Genomic DNA, 21,543 nt, shown 5'->3' on the forward strand with positions numbered 1-21,543 from the left:
GTAGATCTACTCTGACCAAAAAAAAAAACAATACTAATCTATAGCAATAGATAGAAATCTTGCATTCACCTCCTAATTACAACAAAAAGCTATTCTGAACCCATGTGAATACAAAGGATATAAGGTCAGCAGATAAGAAGCCACGTCACAGTACTTTCCTGGGGGAAGCAAAGATGTCCTTCATGAACTAATATTTATTATCATTCAATTTTTTTCTACACAAAATCTTTTTTCCTCATAGAGAATAACATGTAGTACATTATTTGGGAAGAATAACTTGAAAGTATAGAAATGGCTTGTCCTAAAAGTTACTACAGAATTCTGTTTGTAGACTAACTAGCAATATCACTGCCAGTAGTAAACAAATACCTTCTGTCTCTGAGAAACAGAAGCTAACAAAGACAATGTCTCTACAAAGTTAAACAAAATAATCTAAATGATTCAAGAACCTATAAAAGTGACACTGAGGTGAAAGAGGAGTGTGCTCTGAATTAATCGGATTGTTTGTCTTTATTCAGAAATATGACTAGAAAACTGCTACTTCATTTGCCTACTTATGCAGCATCAGAAAGCCTATTATAGGTTTTTAAGAAGGATTGAGGAGAAATAGAAAGAGTTTGGGACTCTCCAAGTCCACCCTCACGTCCACAGTCCAATAGGCAGGAAGGAGGAAACCCACGTGCCCCACTAATAGGAAGTGAATGCGGCCCTTCCACATTGTGCTGATTTCATATAGAATTAGGAATGCTTACATCACAATGGTTAATATATACCTCATCTTGTTTACTTAATTATTGTGTTAAGACATTTATACTCTATACTAATAGATCCAACATGTACCCTTGCATTAGCACCATAGGTGTGATCCCACCACCTACCCTCCCTCCATCTGACCTCCCCCACTCTTCCCTCCTTCATCTTGGGCCATAGTTGTGATCTATTCTTCATATGCAAGTGTGAGTGATTGTAAATTGGTTTCATAATAGTATTGAGTACACTGGATATTTTTCTTCCATTCTTGAGATACTTTACTAAGTAGGATATGTTCCAGCTCCATCCATGTAAACATAAAAGAGGTAAAGTCTCCATCTTTTTGAAGGCTGCATAATATTCCATGGTATACATACACCACAATTTATTCATCCATTCATGGGTCGATGGGCATCTATTTCCTTATTTCTCCATTCTCTGACTCCTAACACCAAGAGATGATGGAACACTGTCACAAAACAAAAGAAAACAGAAACTCAGAGGGGAGCCTCCAAGTTTGTCACAGTCCTCACTGTTGGCATCAGCTGAATAGTGCTGGTGATTCAGACAAGGCAGCCCCATGGCTCAGGATGTTCCCATCCTAAAAAGGGAGTTGACAACCTCTCATCGTCATCGTAATAGTTCAGGAGGTTAATTTAAGCTCTATAAGCTAAGAAACAGCATATTGAAATAAAAGCATCTTTATGTTACTGTGACTACTTGTAGAGACTCTTCCTCCTTTTTCTTCAGAATGGCTGAGAATTTTGCCAGACAAGATGAGCAAAATAAAACTTGGAAGTGATGGAATGGAGTTACTGTCAACTCACCTGCTAAGCACGAGATGCACAAAATTGCTGTTTTTCCAAACATTCTTATAATTTGATCCCAAAGCCAGATGAAAGCAAATGATGGGATTCACTTAAAATTGTGTTGATCACGTTGCTCCCCATCCTTGGTCTTATCCACCATGCTATTTAGAAAATAGATCTGAACATGAAATAAAAGGGTTCTATCCAGCAATTCAGTAGCCCTAATGCTTAGGAGGAAAGTCAGTAATATGTTAGTTGACTTTTTAATAGTAGGCATTATTAGCAATTTGGATTTGGGGTGTTTTTTTCACAAGTAAAAAAGAACAAGAAACTATGCCTTCTAGTTTCATAGCAATGAGAAATGCACACGTAGGTTTTTTACATTTCTTCCCAGCTTGGGACACAACCCAGTACAGGCACCCTCTGAGTATAACTGTTTCCCAAATGTGAAGTGCAAATGAACGCATGCTTAAGCTATGGTGCTGGAAGTTTGGGCATTCGATGTTGCATGGACAGCCATCCATGACCCCTGGGATGTGAGGTGGTTAATGAGAATAATAACCACAAGGGCTGTTTTCTGCTTTTCTCTCCAACCCAGCGGTGAAGTTTGGGAGGATGTCCAAGAAGCAAAGGGACAGCCTGTATGCTGAGGTGCAGAAGCACCAGCAGCGGCTGCAAGAGCAGCGGCAGCAGCAGAGTGGGGAGGCGGAGGCCCTTGCCAGGGTGTACAGCAGCAGCATCAGCAACGGCCTGAGCAGCCTGAACAGCGAGACCAGCGGCACTTATGCCAACGGGCACGTCATTGACCTGCCCAAGTCCGAGGGCTACTACAACGTCGACTCCGGTCAACCATCCCCTGATCAGTCAGGACTTGACATGACTGGCATCAAACAGATAAAGCAAGAACCTATCTATGACCTCACGTCCGTACCCAACTTGTTTACCTATAGCTCCTTCAACAATGGGCAGTTAGCCCCAGGGATAACAATGACAGAAATTGGTAAGTGGACATCTCCCCCTCACAGTGTATTTTTGGAAATTCTGCTTTGAAGTGGCCTTGGTCCCACGTAGGGAGGTCGTTTTCTTAGATCTAAATTGAATTACTTGCATTTCATGTCTTCTACTGAGAAAATAAATTGATATTAAGATATATTCTAATAAATGTTGTTGTTCCCTTGCCCCATAAAAGTTTATTTCAAGCAAAGGAAGAAAAAGGAAACTATAAATAGGAAGATGCTATCTGTAAAGAACAGATGCTATCTGTTGGATGTGGGTTCTTGCTGAAGGAAAAATGTTATTGGTATAAACAGGGAAATTTCGGCATGTATTCAAAGTTGATGCTATTCAAAGTGAAATAGCTTAAGAGATACAGAAACAGTGTAGAATATCCAAATGAACAGGGGTCCAACTCTTCCTCTAAAATCTAAAGCAAACGGTTATCTCAGTTCCCTTCTTTGTAAAGTCAGGGGAATAGACCAGAAGACAGCTAAGGTTCTCGTAAGTCTGAATTCAAGAACTCCATACGGGATTCTTCATTACAGTAATGAAAAGAGTGTAGCCTGGAATGTCGCAGGGCACAAGAGCAACAAATATGCTGCTCACAGGCATGATTGCATCAGCCACCTGATCCTCTTTCTTCTGTTCCTAAGGAGCCAGGAGCTCGCTTCAAGAGTGCCCTACCTTAGGCAAGCTCTCTTCTGACCTGTTGCAACTTTGTTTAACCCTGTGAAACTCAAAAGCCTATTAAATGTTTTGACAGCTACTCTCCTCAATAAACTGCCATAAAAAGATAGATATAAGCTTAACACATTGCCCTACTGGGTAACAATGTCGTGTGTTGACAGTAGCCTGAAAGAGGTGAGCAAACCATGGCTATCCTGGGCTTTGCTGCAGTGGTCAGTGTACTGGGGATCGCAATCTAGAGCTTGGGAACCTTGGAGGCTCCCTCACCGTGCACCCTGAGAGATGATAGGGCACAGTGACTAAGAACCAGGCCGTGAGTCCAAATCCTGGCTCTGTGGCTTTTTATTTCAACTGGAAGTGTCGTAATACCAGTTCGCTCATCTTAAAAACGGGAAACCATTAGTCCACAGGGAGGTTGTGAGAATTAAATGAGCTAATACTTGTAAAACATCGCAATGCGGTGGACTCGCTAAGTGCTCAATAATTCTTACCCATTATTGTTTTATGCCATTTTCTCAGTCACTTTCTCTGTCTAACCTGCAAATAGGAGCCTAAAGTCTACACGTGTTTTTAATTAAGCTGCTGTGAACACATAATGAAATACGTGGCCATATTCTACCATCTGGCTGAGGCAGAAACGAGGCTCCACAGTTGCAAATCTGAAATATTATTTCTTCCTTTTAGTAATTGGGCATGTGACAGTGAGCAAGGTGGTTGACAAGCCTCCTGTGATGACTGTGACAGTCATAGCAAACTAAAACATCAACTGTAACAACAAAAATAATCGATTATTATTGTTATCTTTCACCTTGTTTTCACTATATCACAGGTACTTCACATGTTTAATCTTCACAAACACCTTTAAAAATGGGTAAAAACATTATTTCTATTTTACAGATGCTGAAATAGACTTAGAGGTATCTCATGACTTCCCAGTGTCCTATGGTTACTAAACAGCAGAGCCAGTGTCCACCTCAGGCATTGTGGTTCCAGAGTCCTGGTCCTCTTCCATTAACCTGCTATCTGCCATGGGTTTAGTATTGATAAACTACATCAGAACTAACAGAGACCATCATTGGGAATCACTCAACCTTTTCAAGAGGGAAAAGGCACCATTTTTTTCCTCACATTTATAGTAATTGATATCAAAGTTCCCGAGTCTACTATTAGTTTGGACATAATTTAAATCCTAATGAAATAAAAACTCATAATTATTGAGCCCTTTTTTCTGCCTTATACCCCAAAGGGAAGTCTTCTAAATGTTCAGAAATCACAGTCTCGTTGTGATTTAGCATCAGCAAGGAAGTATTATGGAAAGAGAAGTGTAGCCAGAAGGCTCAGGTCTGGGCTAACCTGAACGAGTCATTTTTCCTCTCTGGCCCTCTGTCTGTTCTGTGAACTGAGAGAACTGGGCTAGATAATCTCAAAATGTATCCATAATAGTTTGCATGTGCCTTAACAAGCAAAATTAACTAACATATACCTACTTTTCTTAATTATGTTAAGATACCATTAGCCTTTTCAAACCTCTGGATATGTTCTAAATTTCAGCGGCTTCTTCCATCAGACTTTGAAACCTGCAAAGTTTCAAAGTCGGATGAGTGTTTGAGGGAGTGTTCTCAAATTTAGCAGACGCCTAAGCCTAAATATTGGCTTGGTTCACATTTTGTTAAAACAGCAATGCCACCTAGTGGACATAAACCCATTCCCTGAATGTCAAATCTTAGGTACTAACAATGAGCAATAGTAGTGTGATAAGCTGTTTCCTGCACCTTCCAAAAAATTGCCACTCATTTCACTGGAACATTAAGTCCTTAACAGCATCATTGGCAGGCAGACATCGGGGGCACAGCCTGGTGGCTGAGAACTCTGCTGCTGGACTCAAACTGCCTGAGTACAAAATTTCACAAGCCTGAAAGCCTTTTCCCTTGGGCAATTTATTTAACTTCTCTTAGTTGCAATTGTAAACCTAAGCCAATACCACATAATAGTCCTGATTTGTGTGTGTAGACTAAATGAGTTAATGTGCATTGGTGAGTTCTTAGTACAGTACTTGTCATGTGTAAGCATCATCATGATTAAGGATATGATTAATATAGTTAATTATTACTTAATAATCGCTGAGTGTTGAAAGTCATCTGATTAGCTTCTATTGAGTACCTGCATTGTGCTAAGCAACGTCCCATATTTAATTCTCCTAACAATCTCTCTAAGTCTGTTATGGATTTTCTTGTATACCCATTTTACAGATTAAAAAACTGAGGCTCAGAAGTGACAGAGCTTGTAAAGATAAAAAATACATATGAACCCACATCTGAGTAACTATTTGAGTGTATTTCCTCCCATCAAACAATGGCAGCCCCTCACTAGCTGGTGGGCATTCTCACAGAAAAACATCTGGTGTTTGCTGCCTGTCTGACGTCCTTCTAAGGACTGCAAACCGGGCAGAGCTCACAAGCCGACATTTTGACTTGATTTAATTAACGGGCATCTAAACCAATCTGGTTGGGGACAACCTGTCATTGAAAGAACCCTGTGCAGACGACACAGAAAGTCTGATTTTTGCCACCGTCTGACAGGGTGAATTCAAAGTTATGTTGTGCTAAAAAAAAATTTATCATTGTTGACTCCTGGAAGTTGTGATCTGCTTCGTTTGGTTTCTGAGAGAATAGTGAAATGTGTGCAACCAGGTCATTATTCTGAGATTAGGTCATCTTAAAATGGATCTTTAAAAAAAAAAAAAAACAGTTTTTAGATTATTCCATGTAGTATAAGGTCTTATGATTTTGAAATTTTTAATAAAAATGTATGTTTAAGGACTATTACACAACTACATAAGTGACTGCATGCAGATCCCAAAAAGTAAGTTAAATTAATATTGTAAGAGTCAGAAATATCCTCCAGAAAAACCAAACTTCTCTTTCTAAAATTCTACCAAAGGAACTGTAAACTTCCTAGATAAAGAATATTAATAATTATGCCTTATGTATGGACAGAAATGTAAACAATCCTTTCGTGCATTTTAGTCAATTTGAGCCTCATACCCATGCTTTCAGGTCAGCAGTGAAGAAACAAATCCCGCTGTGCAGACGAAGAAATTAAGGGTCAGAAGTAAGGATGTTTCCAGGGCATAGAGTTAAGCCGTGAAGCTTAAATTCCAATAGTAAGTTCTTCCACTGCCCTTGATGCCAGGCGTTTCTCCAAAATCCTATTTTTAAAATGTGTCAGACTCCCAAGAAGAGCAGAGCAAGGTTTCCAACATCACCAACTAAGAAACACCACAGAGATTCCTAGAGCCCTTGCAGTTCAAAATGCCACACGTTCCACACTGCGGGCATAGTGGTACCACACTGATGGAGATGAGAGAGACTTGGGTATTGATTCCTCTGAGCTACATCCCTTATCAGGAACATTCTATTCCCATAGTTTTGAGAATAGAAGACAAAATGTGGGTAAGCCACAGGAGAACCATGGAACAGTTCAGGAATTAGATCCTGGAATTTTTCAAAATCCCATAGGAGAAAGAAGCCATGAAATAAAAGGAGGGTAAGAGTAAGCTGCAGATTACTATTTAGACAGAAATGTTAACTAGGTTTAGCTGGAATTTTACATCAGTTTGGCAAGATGAATGTGTCGTATCTTTGGGAAGAAAATTTTGCAATGTTTGGTGGCAGGAAGAGGAAACGAGCTGGAAGATACTCAACAAACAAGCAGAAGAGGAAAGTGGAACCTCTTGGTTCTGCTCCTCAGCTATAGTGCTTAGATGGGTTGTGTGATTCTGCGGGATGAATACTCTTCCCAAAAACTCTTTTAAGCCAAAAGGTGATTGACAATGTATACTATCTTTGAGGTCCAAGACAAGACTATTCAAACAACCAAACAAAATGCTTTTAAAACAGAGAAAAAAAAAATACAGCAAGTTAGCTATGATGCTAAGGGGACAAGTTTCCTTCCACATGCCTCACCTGGGTTTGCTATCGCATTCATTAAGTTCTTTTTTTTTTTTTTCATTTAAGGTTTTTTGTTTTTTTTTTAATGTAGAGACAGAGTCTCACTTTATGGCCCTCAGTAGAGTGCCGTGGCGTCACACGCTCACAGCAACCTCCAACTCCTGGGCTTAAGCGATTCTCTTGCCTCAGCCTCCCGAGTAGCTGGGACTACAGGCACCCGCCACAACGCCCGGCTATTTTTGGTTGCAGTTTGGCCGGGGCCGGGTTTGAACCCGCCACCCTTGGTATATGGGGCCGGGGCCAGCGCCTTACCGACTGAGCCACAGGCGCCGCCCAGCATTCATTAATTTCTTGTCCAGATAAACATATTCATTGTATGAATGTGTTCATTATAGTCCTCATATATTCATGATGTAGTCTTAAACATATATATATTTTCATTGTAGATCATCTTAACCATAGATTTATTTTCATATTTCTTTTGTGCTCTAGTTATAAAACTTGGGATTTTAAATATCAAAAATAGTTACAAATTCCTGTTTTTTAGTTAATCTACTACAGAAACTGAATATCAATAGTTAGAAATTACAAGAAGAGACTGGCCTAAAAGTGATTTAGTCCCTATAATATATGACTTATTCTATCAAGCCTACAAAGGAAAATAGAATTACTAATAGTGGTTTTTTTAGGTTTTTATTTTTATTTATTTTTTATTTTTTTTTTTTTTGCAGAATTCTGTAAAAGTTAGTGTGTTTCAGTTGTTGCTTATTGAGAATCCCAAGCAGGTGCTGTGGTCTTAAAGCAGCATTTTTAATGACATATGCTTTTATGGATAAATATTTTATAACTGTTTAAATCTATTATGCATGTTTAACTACCTATGCATAAATGGTGCAGAGAATAGAATTTTACTTTTGCTATATATTTCCTGTGTCCTGTGATATCACAATACAGGTAGGCATTCAATTTAGGAGTAACTGCCTAAAAGGTCATAAAAACAGACATAAGTAGACTAAATTAACAAGGAAAAATTATTTAAATATTATGAGGAAAGGGAAAAACCAGTGTCTTGGCAGCGCCTATGGCTCAGTGAGTAGGGCACCAGCCCCATATACTGAGGGTGGTGTGTTCGAACCCAGCTCCGGCCAAAGTGCAACAAAAAAATAGTTGGGCATTGTGGTGGGTGCCTGTAGACCCAGCTACTTGGAGGGCTGAAGCAAGAGACTAGCCTAAGCCCAGGAGTTGGAGGTTGCTGTGAGCTGTGATGCTCACAGCACTCTACCGAGGACAACAAAGTGAGTGTCTGTATCTAAAAAAAAAAGAAAGAAAAAACTGTGTCTTTAGCTTTCTTTCTTCCCTCAAGGAAAAACATCTTGTGACCTTCTATTGTAATCTGCCCTCTGTTAACCTCCCCTCAAACACATATCCTTTGCAAGTAGTGTAGGGAAAGTACATTGAAATTGGGTGCCCTAACTCTGCATACTACCCACGTGAACTTGCTCGTAATTACTTTAGCTATCAGAGCCTGTCTCGTCATCTGAAAAACAATACAGTTGCATTAAACGACTGAAGGATGATGGTTCTTCTCACCTCTTGGAGGGCTTTGGCCATGTGCCCAAATATGCTCCTTGTTGTAGCCACTCCACATGGGCATGGAGGCAGCTAGGAAGTCCCGAATGATGCTGAAGAATCTGTGGATGGCAGTGGCCAGCATGCTGCCTTCCTGTGGAGCAGGACCATGCTTGGGCCCTCACTGGGTAGAATGACCCTGCCAAATATATATATTTTTTTTGCAGTTTTTGGCTGGGGCTGAGTTTGAACCCCCCCATCTCCAGTATATGGGGCCGGGACCCTACTCCTTTGAGCCACAGGCGCTGCCCAATAACTACCTTTTTTTTTTTTTTTGAGACAGAGTCTTACTTTGTCACCCTGGGTTGAGTGCTATGACATCATAGCTCACAGCAACCTCAAACTCTTGGGCTCAAGCGATCCTCTTGCCTCAGCCTCCCTAGTAGCTGGGATTATAGGGACCTGCCACAACACCTGGTTATTTTTAGAAACGGGGTCTTGCTCTGATTTAGGCTGGTTTCCAACTCCTGAGCTCAAACAATTCACCCACCTTTGCCTCCCAGAGTGTTAGGATTACAGGCGTGAGCCACTGCAAATAACCACTTTCAAATCAGAACTATGCATCCACCCTCCTGACAAAACAACAAAAAGAGAAACCAGTTTAAAATGAACATGGAGGACAATGACAGCAAGGTCCAGAAGAGCGTGGTAGACAACCCCAAACCATCCCAAGCTGACATACAATCAAATTAAGGCATGTGCTGCTATATGGATACAGTTTTAGGGCAAATGCACCTGTCCTCCTGAGCTCACTGCAACCTGATCTCTTCCAAGGCCCTTCTGAGGGGAAACCAAATGTATGGCTCATAAAAGGAAGATATTTTCTTGATTACTAAGGAGCCAACCTACCCAAGTCACCTAGGTTCCTGAAGAGTGACTTAACTTGACTCCTGAAATTTTAACACCACTTTGTTCTTTGCACCCACAAAATATCTCCCAAGGGGTGCTTATTTCCAAAATCCTACCTTCTATCTCAGAAAGAAATTCCACAAGTGTGGGGCCAATTTTCCATATTCCTAGAATTTCTACCTTGGTTACAAATATGATATTAATCAGTCCCTGGTCATGAATTACTCTAGAGGGTACCTGGAACTTTCCTAGGGTCATCCAAATCCTTATCTTTCTAGGTATCCTGTAATACCCCCCCAAAGATAGTCTATCATCACCTAGTAATATGCACAGTGATTTCTCTTAACTGAAATAAATGGTATAAGGTATTTAAAGCACTTTGTGACTAGCAAGATTCCAAATAAATATAAAGATGATTTTCATCACAAGTAACACACACATATATGCTCAATTCAACTACTTACACATAGCTACTTAGTAGTGCATGTATGGGTATTAGGGACTACATGCTTTTAGTTCTGTTAATACAATGTTCTTAACGTGCTAGCATTCACTACACTAGATAAATCTTCTAAAGCACCTTTTCTATTTGGAGTTGAAATTGTGTAAAATTGATCTGGCTCAGTAGAATTCCCCTGGAGATATTAGTTTGAGATTAATTTTTTACTTAGAATTCAGAACTTTATAAGAAGATTCAACAAAAAAAGAGCATTATTGAGAAGCTACTGGAAAGCCCATTCCGTTTTATACACTCAATTTCAAAAAGCCATAGTAGATATAAAATACTCTGCAGTAAGCAAAAGGAAAGGCAATTTCAGAAGCTTCTGCCTCTGCGCCTTGCAGAAAGAGAGAATGGTTGTGTCTATGAGGTGACCTCTGAAGCAGTCCCTACCAACAATTTCCACATTGAGTGTTTCAAGATATACTGCAGACAAGCCATACTTTTAAGGTATTGCCAGCTTTGACCTTGACTGTGTTAGCCACATATTCAAACACCTGTTTTTGGAAGAGCTGGTTAGGGTTCCACATGGGCTGTGGAACACAGACATGCCAGGGGAGCTGTAGGTTGACGAAGTTCAGGTTACTTCCATGTCCTTAAATGTACAACCAATTTTACAGGCACCCTGTGCTAGAGGAGAGTATTTATTTCGGTGATGTTTACAAATAAATATAGGGAAACCTGTTGGAAATGTTGTTTCAGCTGAAAAGCTTGTTTGTTTTATTTTCCTTTATTTGTGGGTGTGAGCTTTCTATTGACAACATGATACTGAGGAGAATTTACTATTTAAATTTGAGCTATAATGATACTTGGTTTTCAAACAGGTTCTTTCTGGAATAATGTGATGTAATAAAACGCAATAAGAAAATATTTTTTTCTATTAAATCATAACTGTGTACATTAATGCAATCATGGGGCATCATATTGGTTTTATATACAATTTGACACATTTTCATCACACTGATTAACATAGCCTTCATGGCATTTTCTTAATTATTAAGAATAATAATTCTTAAAATGTTAAGACATTTATATTCTACATTTAGTAAGTTTCGCATGTACCCTTGTAAGATGCACCATAGATGTAGTCCTACCAATTACCCTCCCTCCACCCATCCTCTCCCCTTCCCTCCCTTTCCCCTTTCCCCAAATTCTTAGGTTATAATTGGGTTATAGCTTTCATATGAAAGCTATAAATTAGTTTCATAGTAGGGCTGAGTATATTGGATACTTTTTCTTCCATTCTTGAGATACTTTGCTAAGAAGAATATGTTCCAGCTCCATCCATGTAAACATGAAAGAGATAAAGTCTCCATCTTTCTTTAAGGCTGCATAATATTCCATGGTGTACACATACCACAATTTATTGATCCATTTGTGGGTCAATGGACACTTGGGCTTCTTCTAACTTTTTTTTTTGAAGCTGAGGCTCCCTCTGTTGCCCAGGCTAGCTAGAATGTCACGGCACCAGCCTAGCTTACAGCAACCTCAGACTCCTGGGTTCAACCACATCCTCCTACCTCAGCTTCCTAGGTAGCTGGGATCACAAGTGCCCACTACCACATCCAGCTAATTTTTCTATTTTTACCAGAAAGGGGTCTTGTTCTTTCTCAGGAGTGAGCCACTGGCCAAGAAAACACTTCTTTTAAAACAATAGTCAGTTCAATATACTATTGACATAATCAAATCACTTTTTAAATATTAGGTTAAGGGTTTGAAAATGTAAAAATGGCCTCCAAAGATTATAGCTAAATTAGTTCTTCCTAAAGGTCAGAAAGGGAGGTGAGAGGGAGAGAGGTTGCTTCTGTTTAACAACCAATCCATATGTCAACAAAATTTAAATAGTACAAATCAATCCTAATGATGGCCCTGAGCAATTTCCATAATTAGGTTTCAGCATCTGTGTCCCAGGAGTGGTCTTTCAGGTGGTATGTAGAGGTGCAGTTTTTAAAGGAGAGTGAGGAAGGGTTTTAATGGCTCCAGACTGTACTGCTTTGTTCATCCTACCTAAGACTTTCAAGTGCTTTTAAGACTGTGTGCTGTGCTCCTGCCCTCTGTAACCCTGCAAGACTTCCCCAGGCATCAAAACAAAGGGAAATTCCCACACAGCCTCTCAGAGGCAAGTTATCATGCTTCACACAGCCCTTGGAAAATTCTGTGGCTGCCAAGTCCTTCTGCAGATGGAAATACAAACCAACAACAACAACTAAGAGTTAAAGAGGTTAAGTAACTTCCCTGAAACCACAGACTAAAAGACTTAAAGGGGCAGTGTTGACTTTCTCCATCTTAGCATAGAGCTCCCTTAAAATTCACCAATTTGCAGAACATTTAAGTAACTTAATCTTTTCTGATTGTTCTCTGAAGGAGGTCTTTTACTCTAGGAAAGTTAACTTTGAAGTGTAATGCTTTAATAATGGATTCTTTCTCAATTTTGTCAACTAGTTTCAAGAAAGAACACTATAATTTCTCAAAAGTTAGACATACACAGTCGTGGTAGTTCACGCCTGTGGTTCTAACATTCTGGGGGAGACAGAGGTGGGAGGATCACTTGAGATCAGAAGTTTGAGACCAGCCTGAGCAAGAGCCAGACCCTGTCTCTACTAAAAATAGAAAAATTAGCTGGGTGATGTGGTGGGCACCAGTAGTCCCAGCTATTCAGAAGGCTGAGGCAGGAAGATTGCTTGAGCTCAGGAGTCAAGAATAAGAATAAGAATAAGAATATGGAATCAGAAAAAACCTCGAATAGCCAAGACATTACTCAGAAATAAAAACAAAGCAGGAGGAATCATGCTACCAGACCTTAGACCATACTATAAATCGATAGTGATCAAAACAGCATGGTATTGGCATAAAAACAGAGAAGTAGATGTCTGGAACAGAATAGAGAACCAAGAGATGAATCCAGCTACTTACCATTATTTGATCTTTGACAAGCCAATTAAAAACATTCAGTGGGGAAAAGATTCCCTGTTTTACAAATGGTGCTGGGTGAACTGGCTGGCAACCTGTAGAAGACTGAAACTGGACCCACACCTTTCACCATTAACTAAGACAGACTCTCACTGGATTAAAGATTTAAACTTAAGACATGAAACTATAAAAATACTAGAAGAGAGTGCAGGGAAACCCTTGAAGAAATCAGTCTGGGCAAGTATTTCTCCCGGGGCAAATGAAGCAGCTTCGAAAATACACTACTGGGACTTGATCAAACTAAAAAGCTTCTGCACAGCCAAGAACACAGTAAGTAAAGCAAGCAAACAGCCCTCAGAATGGAATAAGATATTTGCAGGTTATGTCTCTGACAAAGGTTTAATAACCAGAATCCACAGAGAACTCAAACATATAAACAAGAAAAGAACAAGTGATCCCATCGCAGGCTGGGCAAGGGATTTGAAGAGAAACTTCTCTGAAGAAGACAGGAGCACAGCCTACAGACATATGTAAAATGCTCATCTACCTTAATCAGAGAAATGCAAATCAAAACTACTTTGAGATATCATCTAACTCCAGTAAGATTAGCCCATATCACAAAATCCCAAGACCAGAGATGTTGGCGTGGATGTGGAGAAAAGGGAGCACTTCTACACTGCTGGTGGGAATGCAAATTAATACATTCCTTTTGGAAAGATGTTTGGAGAACACTTAGAGTTCTAAAAATAGATCTGCCATTCAATCCTATAATTCCTCTACTAGGTATATACCCAGAAGACCAAAAATCACATCATAACAAAGATATTTGTACCAGAATGTTTATTGCAGCCCAATTCATAATTGCTAAGTCATGGAAAAAGCCCAAGTGCCCATCAATCCACGAATGGATTAATAAATTATGGTATATGTACAGCATGGAATATGATGCAGCCTTAAAGAAAGATGGAGACTTTACCTCTTTCATGTTTACATGGATGGGGCTGGAACATATTCTTCTTAATAAAGTATCTCAAGAATGGAAAAAAGTATCCAATGTACTCAGCCCTACTATGAAACTAATTTATGGCTTTCACATGAAAGCTATAACCCAGTTATAACCTAAGAATAGGGGGAAGGGGGAGACGGAGGGGAGGGAAGGGAGAGGATGGGCGGAGGGAGAGTGATTAGTGGGATTACACCCGCGGTGCATCTTACAAGGGTACATGTGAAACTTAGTAAATGTAGAATATAAATGTCTACGTACAATAACTAAGAAAATGCCAGGAAGGCTATGTTAACCAATGTGATGAAAATGTGTCAAATGGTCTATAAAACCAGTGAATGGTGCCCCATGAGCGCATTAATATACACAGCTATGATTTAATAATAAAAAAATTAAAAAAGAATAAGAATAGGGCGGCGCCTGTGGCTCAGTCGGTAAGACACCGGCCCCATATACCAAGGGTGACGGGTTCTAACCCAGCCCCGGCCAAACTGCAACCAAAAACTAGCCGGGCATTGTGGTGGGTGCCTGTAGTCCCAGCTACTCGGGAGGCTGAGGCAAGAGAATCGCTTAAGCCCAGGAGTTGGAGGTTGCTGTGAGCTGTGTAAGGCCACGGCACTCTACCGAGGGCCATAAAGTGAGACTCTGTCTCTACAAAAAAAAAAGAATAAGAATAATTAGATATGCATTCTTGTAATAAAACAAAATGCTTGTGATCCAAAGCAGCTTTTCATTATTAAATAATTAAGAAAGCCCTCTCTTATATACTTAAGTTGTTTTAGTTGCTTGTGATTTTTTTCCTTTAGGTATACTCTAATTAAACATAAATGTCATATAGGGTCTTTCAGTTCTTCTTTCCACTTTATTTCTTGTTTTCTTACTTCTAGTAAAATGCTATCTTGAGGCTCAGCACCTGTAGCTCAGCGGCTAGGGCACTAGCCACATACACCAGGGCTGGTGGGTTCAAACCCGGCCCAGACCTGCCAAACAACGACAACAACAACAAAAAAATAGGCGGGCATTGTAGTGGGCACCTGTTGTCCCAGCTACTCTAGAGGCTGAGGCAAGAGAATCACTTAAGCCCAAGAGTTTGACATTCCTGTGAGCTGTGATGCCACGGCACTCTACCAAGGGTGACGTAGTGAGACTTTCTCTCAAAACAAATGCTATCTTGAACTTCCAGAAATTTGAAGACAGGTTAACCATTGTACTAATATGTTAATTCAATCTTTACCCAGATACTACTTGCATTAATCTGATTTTTTTCATTGTATTTCTATCATATTTTTATTATTGTTTAAAGTTAACTGGCTGGGTGTCATGGTCCACGCCTGTAATCCTAACATTTTGGGAGGCTGAGGCGGGCAGATTGCTTGAATTCTTGAGTCTAAGACCAGCCTGAGGAAGAGCAAGACCTTGTATCTACTAAAAATAGAAAAACTAGCCAGGCATGGTGGTGCATGCCTATACCCCGCAGCTACTTGGGAGGCTGAGACAAGAGGATCTCTTGAGCACAAGAATTTGAGATTGCCATATGCCACAGCACTCTATCCAGGGCAACAGAGTGAGAGGCTGTCTCAAAAAAGAAAAAAGAAAAAAAGAATAAAGTTAACAATACAGTCTTATATTTTATCAATATATTTTTTCTGGGGTGGCGCCTGTGGCTCAAGGAGTAGGGCACGAGTCCCATATGCCGAGGGAAAGAATATATATATATATTTTCTGAAAATTCTAAGAACAAACTAGTCTTAGAACATTCAAGTCTCCATGAAGTAAAAATCTCTTATGCTATTCTCTGATATAAAAGTTGGCAAGAGAATTTGCATGAAAAGGTGATTGGAAGTTATCCTCATTCACTGGGGGAAAGTAATGGCCATGAACTGAGCTAACAAACAAGTTATAGATTTATTGATGCACCAGTTTCTGCTTTAAAGTATTCAAGGAATCAAAATGCTAAACCTACTACTTTTCTTTTGAGGCTGCAGATCACTAGAAGATTGCTGTTTCAAACTTAAGTGCTATTGATATTTTTATTCTGACATTTTTTATTCTGAGTTCTATTTATGCTAAAAATAATGATCTCTAAGTAGAGACTAGAAAAATCAGAAAGGTCTTTGAATGACATTTTCTCCTCTGACATTACCACTAGATTTATTCTATTTAATGACAGAAAACTTGCAAAACTGGTGGTCTATTGTGAAAAAGGCAAAATGTGCATTTGGTTAAATGTTTCACCTTTCAGCCAATTGTTCCAATATATGATAGTTACTACCTCAGAGCAAGGATTCTGAGGAATCTGGATCTTATGAAAACCTAATACAGACACTTAAAACATGCCTTGAGCGAGTCTGTAGAGATATCCTGGCATTAATTCAAAGTAAATCCCCTAAGAATTCCACTTTCACACTGGTAGTATAAACCAAACAAAGAATTCCGTGGTTCTCCAGATCCTTAAGGCAAGTGGCAAATTAAAAATCCATTAATAATTTGGATGGAGGCTCAGATACAGTATTTTAAGAATGCTCCCAAGTTTAAAAAAAAAAATGCCTTGCGGAAGAATAGAGGGTATAGTTCACCAAGAAGAAATCATTCTTTCTCACAAGAAAAAAAAAAATGAGGAGGAGGTGGAGGAGAGAATCAGGAAGTTGGGGCAGCACCCTCTAGCACTATATATAGCCTCGAGTCTCAGCTTTCCTGCCTTGGTACAGGGGGGCACCACATGCTCTTGGTAATAACACTGAATGCAGCAGTTTTTAAAGACAATATTCAACTTTCCTCACTCCCAGGATGTGGAATTCTAATGAAACCACCGGTACAATCTGTGTCTGAGACACTATAGCCTTTGGAGAGCACCATTTGCTAAAATGTCTAGTGGGAGCTAAAATAAGCCACTTTGGTGGGAAAAAACCTGCTGAGTGGTTGAAATGAGAGCTGCAGAAGGTCACTCCCTATTTTAGGAGTTGCAAGCTGGTCGTCGTTTTATAATATCACAGTTATAAACAAGAAACTGTCACCTTGCTTGTCAGTTTACTTCTTTCTCACCAAAATAAGCAGATGTAGCCTTTTTTCTACATTGAATTAGGTAATTGAGATGACTTGTTTCCAAACTGCGTTTCACTACATGGATCAATATGTAGCAAAAGTTATTTTTCATATATTCTTTAAATAGCCTCAAAATATTATTCTTACTTTTTTTACATCATCCAATATACTTTCAAAGCTCTATTTACCTGTGAAGACTGTATCACGTGCATTTCAACCATGCTGTTAATGTCTTAGAAAGGACTTCCTTCCTTCTTTGATTTATTTCATAGATTACAGTGAAGTGTATTGAGGATGAGTGGAATCTATGATTTATTTCATAGACTACAATGAAGTGTATTGGGTAGGCAGTGTGGAAATCCTTTACAGTCTGAGAAAGAGAAGAAGAGGAAGAGAGAGGGAAAGAGGCAGAAGGAAAACCCAACTCATTTACTCATTTCTAAGGCTATTTAGATATGTTCCATTTGGAAATGGAGGAAAGAGGTTAGTTCCAGCTCCAGGGTTATATAATTAATTATTGTACACACTATTGAGAATATCATCAATTTTAGTTTACTTTTCCCTTAAAAAATTTTAATTTCTCTCTTCTTATTGCCTACATCAAAAGTAGAAGATTACCCTTAAGACTTCTAGGGAAATGTGACAATTTTAACAAAATTTTAAAATATTTTTTCATCAAAAATGACAAAGAAGTATATTTACCTACATCAATTATTTTAAAGCTTTCTAGGGTTAGTCTTTCATTTGAATCACACATTGTCTTTTCTATCCCATTAAGTCACTTAACATACAAAGTTACAAATTCTGTTAATAGGATATAAATCTTGGGCTCCAATAAGCCTTCCTCCAAGAATTGTATCAGGGTCAAAGTCTAAAACAAAACAGCAATTTTATGGAGGAGGGTGGTGTCTGGGAACAGTGGCTCATGCCTGTGATTCCAGAACTTTGGGAGTATGAGGTGGGAGACTTATTCGAGGGCAAGAGTTCAGGACCAACCTGAGCAACATTGCAAGACTGTGTCTCTACAAAACAACGAAAAAATTATACAGGCATGGTGCCACATGGCCGTAGTCCAAGCTATTCAGGAGGCTGAAGTGGGAGAATCACTTGAGCTCAGGAGTTTGAGGTTGCTATGAACTATGATAGTGTTACTGCACTTTAGCCTGGGCAAAAGGGCAGGGTCTCTTAAAAAAAAAAATCATATGTTTAGACATATGACATACAGGGATATAGAAGGGGAAAAAACTGAGAGAGAGAAAGTGAGAGCCAACTATTTTTCATGAAATTAGCAAATAGAGACTAAGACTTAGCCTTAGTATTAACTTATACACCTGATTTTCCCTTGCCTGCATTGGTGTCTACATTTTGCCTCATTGTGATTGAAAAGCAGTGACTGACTTTATGGGGGCAAGACATGATTGCAAGAGGGATTTCGCCTAACAATTGCAATCAATGCAACCTGGCTTATTGTACCCTCAATGAATCCCCAACAATAAAAAAAAAGAAAGAAAGAAAAGAAAAGCAGTGACTGGACTGAACGTATAAAATAGTTATCTTCTTTCCTCAACTTCCCTTTATTAATTATCAAAGCAGCCCATATACTCCTCAAGTGAGTTGAGGACAAACCTCTGTCTCACTGAACGAATGTAGAGAATTTACTAAGAACTTACAGCTGCATTCCCACTACAGCTTCCCTTTCACATCTGCTTAAAGAATCTCCAGCTTTGTTCCTGGACTCATGAAGAGCAGAGTGTGGAGTCCATGCACATCACCTTGCAAAGTGGCAGGATTTCCATCAGTTAGTTATCTGGGTCACATTCTTGTTGGACCCATTTTCCTAGCACAGACCATGCTGACAACTTCTTGACATGTACCACCTGCAGCTCAAGCTGGTTAAAGAATCCCACAAAAACTGAGCTTAGAGAAACAGCTGCAATCCAAGTCAGGGTAACGGATGAAGGATGTGAGATTGCCCAGAAAGATTCTGTATCTTCTGCTCTTTTACTTAGTCCCCTTTGTCTGGACTTTCTCATGTGCTTGGTCCCTAGGGAGGACTACGTTTACTATCACCTTTTCTACTTTTCCAGGCAAGGACTCTTGAAAGTTCCTTTGGCTCCCAGCAGGAACTTTGCATACTGTATTCATTGTCTCTCTCTTTATCTCTTCTTTGTAAGTCCTTCTCCCCTTTTCACAACTGCAGACTCTCAGTCCAAGCAAACCATCTCCTCTGATGTTCAGGCATCTTTCTAATTGACAGATGCTCCCATGAGACCAAGTCTAGCTTTACTGTGTGTTTTAGCGACCTGAGCTTTGAAAGGGTCAAGTCGATTTTTGCACGTGGCTCACCTCTGCACTGCAGAACAGTGAGGGAAAGCAAGGAGGAAAGCGTCTGCAACTGCTGCTACTGTGCCTTTGCCTTTGTTGCCATTTGTAAGCCTTTTGGCCAAAAAAGATTTGACTTTTATGTCTCCTCAGAAGGGCATGGGAAATAATTGTGTGTACTGACTGTCTGACTACAAAGCCATTCTGAGTGCTTTGGCTTCAAGATCATCAAACAGAGAATCAACGTTAACTCTTTCAAATCTATTGTGCAATAAGGCACACAGTGGAAAAATAAATGGATGGATAGATGGATGGGTGGATATTTTCAATATTACCTTCACTAACTCAACATTGGTCAAGCACCTACTGTATTTAATGTTTTCTCTCCCTTTCTCTCTTTCTCTCTGTAACTCGTCCCCTGGTCTTGTGCACTGTCCTTCAGAATTATCTTGAATCCACTCCCCCCACTCCATCCTTCTTATTATCACCTACCCCAGACCCTCCTCATAGCTTACCTGATTTTTCACACCAGCATGGTTCATCTCACATACTAGCTATTGCCATCTTATCTTTCCCATGCCCAGAGTCACCTTTCTAAAGCAAAACACTGGTCACATCACTCTCCTGCCTTACAGTTTCCACGAGTTTCCAGTTGCCTACAAGATAAAATTTAAAGATGAAACCCCCAAATCCTACAAGATGAAATTTCTTGTTCTGCAGACTCACGTCTCCCTGCTTCAGTCACAAATTCTACCGGATACTCATTTCTCCCCATCTTCTCCAGGCACCTTTGTTGCAAACTCATGAGACTTCTTTTGAAAAGACAGACTGAATTTTAAGACACTGTTTACTAACTCTGTAGAAACTGGTCTAGAGCCACTCACTCTGCCTGAACCTCACTTCTTTCCCCAGTAAAGGGGAGATTGTTTGTAAAGATGTAAGATCATATCAGAAATTACCTAGCCTAGAACTAGTTTTCTATTAATGCCTTCATAATATCACTTCCTCTGCCTGAGGCAAATTACCTTTCTCTCCATGTGACAAACTCCTACTCATTTTTAAAGACCCAGGCATCTCCTCTGTGGTTATGTTTCTGCCTCCCCCAGACTGAGTTAGACATTTTCGTCTTTGGGCTCCCACAATAACCATAGCATTTATTGCATCATGATATGAAATGATATTATTGTAAGATGCTCAAAAGCAAAAGCAATGCCTTTGTTTGTTAATTTGTACCTTGACTTGATAAGGAGTAGCTTCTTAAAAGTATTTGTAGAGTGTATCTATGAAAGCACTGTGCTGGGCTCAGCTGTCCAGTTCTTGAAGAGCTCCCAGTTTTGAAGGCTGTAATCAAACAGACCCACACCAGTAACCACAGTAGGAGTCTCAGTGGAATAAGGGTTCAAGTGAGGCAGAATGACTACATGATAGCTGCCAGCCCTTCCACCTGCGGACTCGGGGGGATCTGTGCTGGGTCCTGAAACCTCCATGTGGATGTAGTATCCCATTTGTTTCATCCACCCATGTGTTTACTGTGCCTACCCCTCCTCAAACCAACAGAACTCTAAGTTTTGATGGCAGAAAGCTGGAGAATTCTTCAGCTTAGCCAAGAGTGCCTGAGAGATCCCACCAAGGAACAGATAGGGGGTTTCCATAATACAATTCTGAGTGGTAGTTATAGTTTTGTTTATAAACCCGAAAGCCTATAAATTACCAACAAATCAGCATATCTTTGAAGATGAAAACAAACTATACCAAGAAGATAAAGGTTTGAAAATCACAGTGCTATAAAATCTTATGTTTTCATTATATACCTACTGGGGAACAAATATGTTTTTTTAGATTCTAAGTAATTAGACTGCCCAAGTGAAATTGAAAATTGATGAACCATGACATACCAATCTATTTTAACATGATGTGTGAGTAATATTTTCCCTTTTTTATGCCATAGGAGGATATTCAATAAAACTTTGAATATAGGATTTTTGAAAGAAAAAATTTTGTAATATTATAAGCAATGAAAGCCTGGAAATGCTCAATGCTGAATCCAACAGAGTGTAACTCACATCATAAGTTAGCATTTGGCAGCACCTTCTACAT

General features: G+C 39.6%; 1 protein-coding gene across 1 annotated transcript in view; it reads left to right on the top strand.

Moving 5' to 3' along the window:
- Positions 1-21,543, top strand: part of RORB (RAR related orphan receptor B) — a 197,873-nt gene that overhangs the window by 144,309 nt on the left and 32,021 nt on the right. The window contains exon 4 of the mRNA XM_053576450.1: positions 2,158-2,559. Within this exon, the coding sequence (XP_053432425.1) occupies positions 2,158-2,559 (402 nt within the window). The remainder of the gene's footprint in view (positions 1-2,157; positions 2,560-21,543) is intronic.

Source organism: Nycticebus coucang, chromosome 2 (genome assembly GCF_027406575.1).
Source record: "Nycticebus coucang isolate mNycCou1 chromosome 2, mNycCou1.pri, whole genome shotgun sequence".
In the NCBI taxonomy this organism is placed as follows: domain Eukaryota; kingdom Metazoa; phylum Chordata; class Mammalia; order Primates; family Lorisidae; genus Nycticebus; species Nycticebus coucang.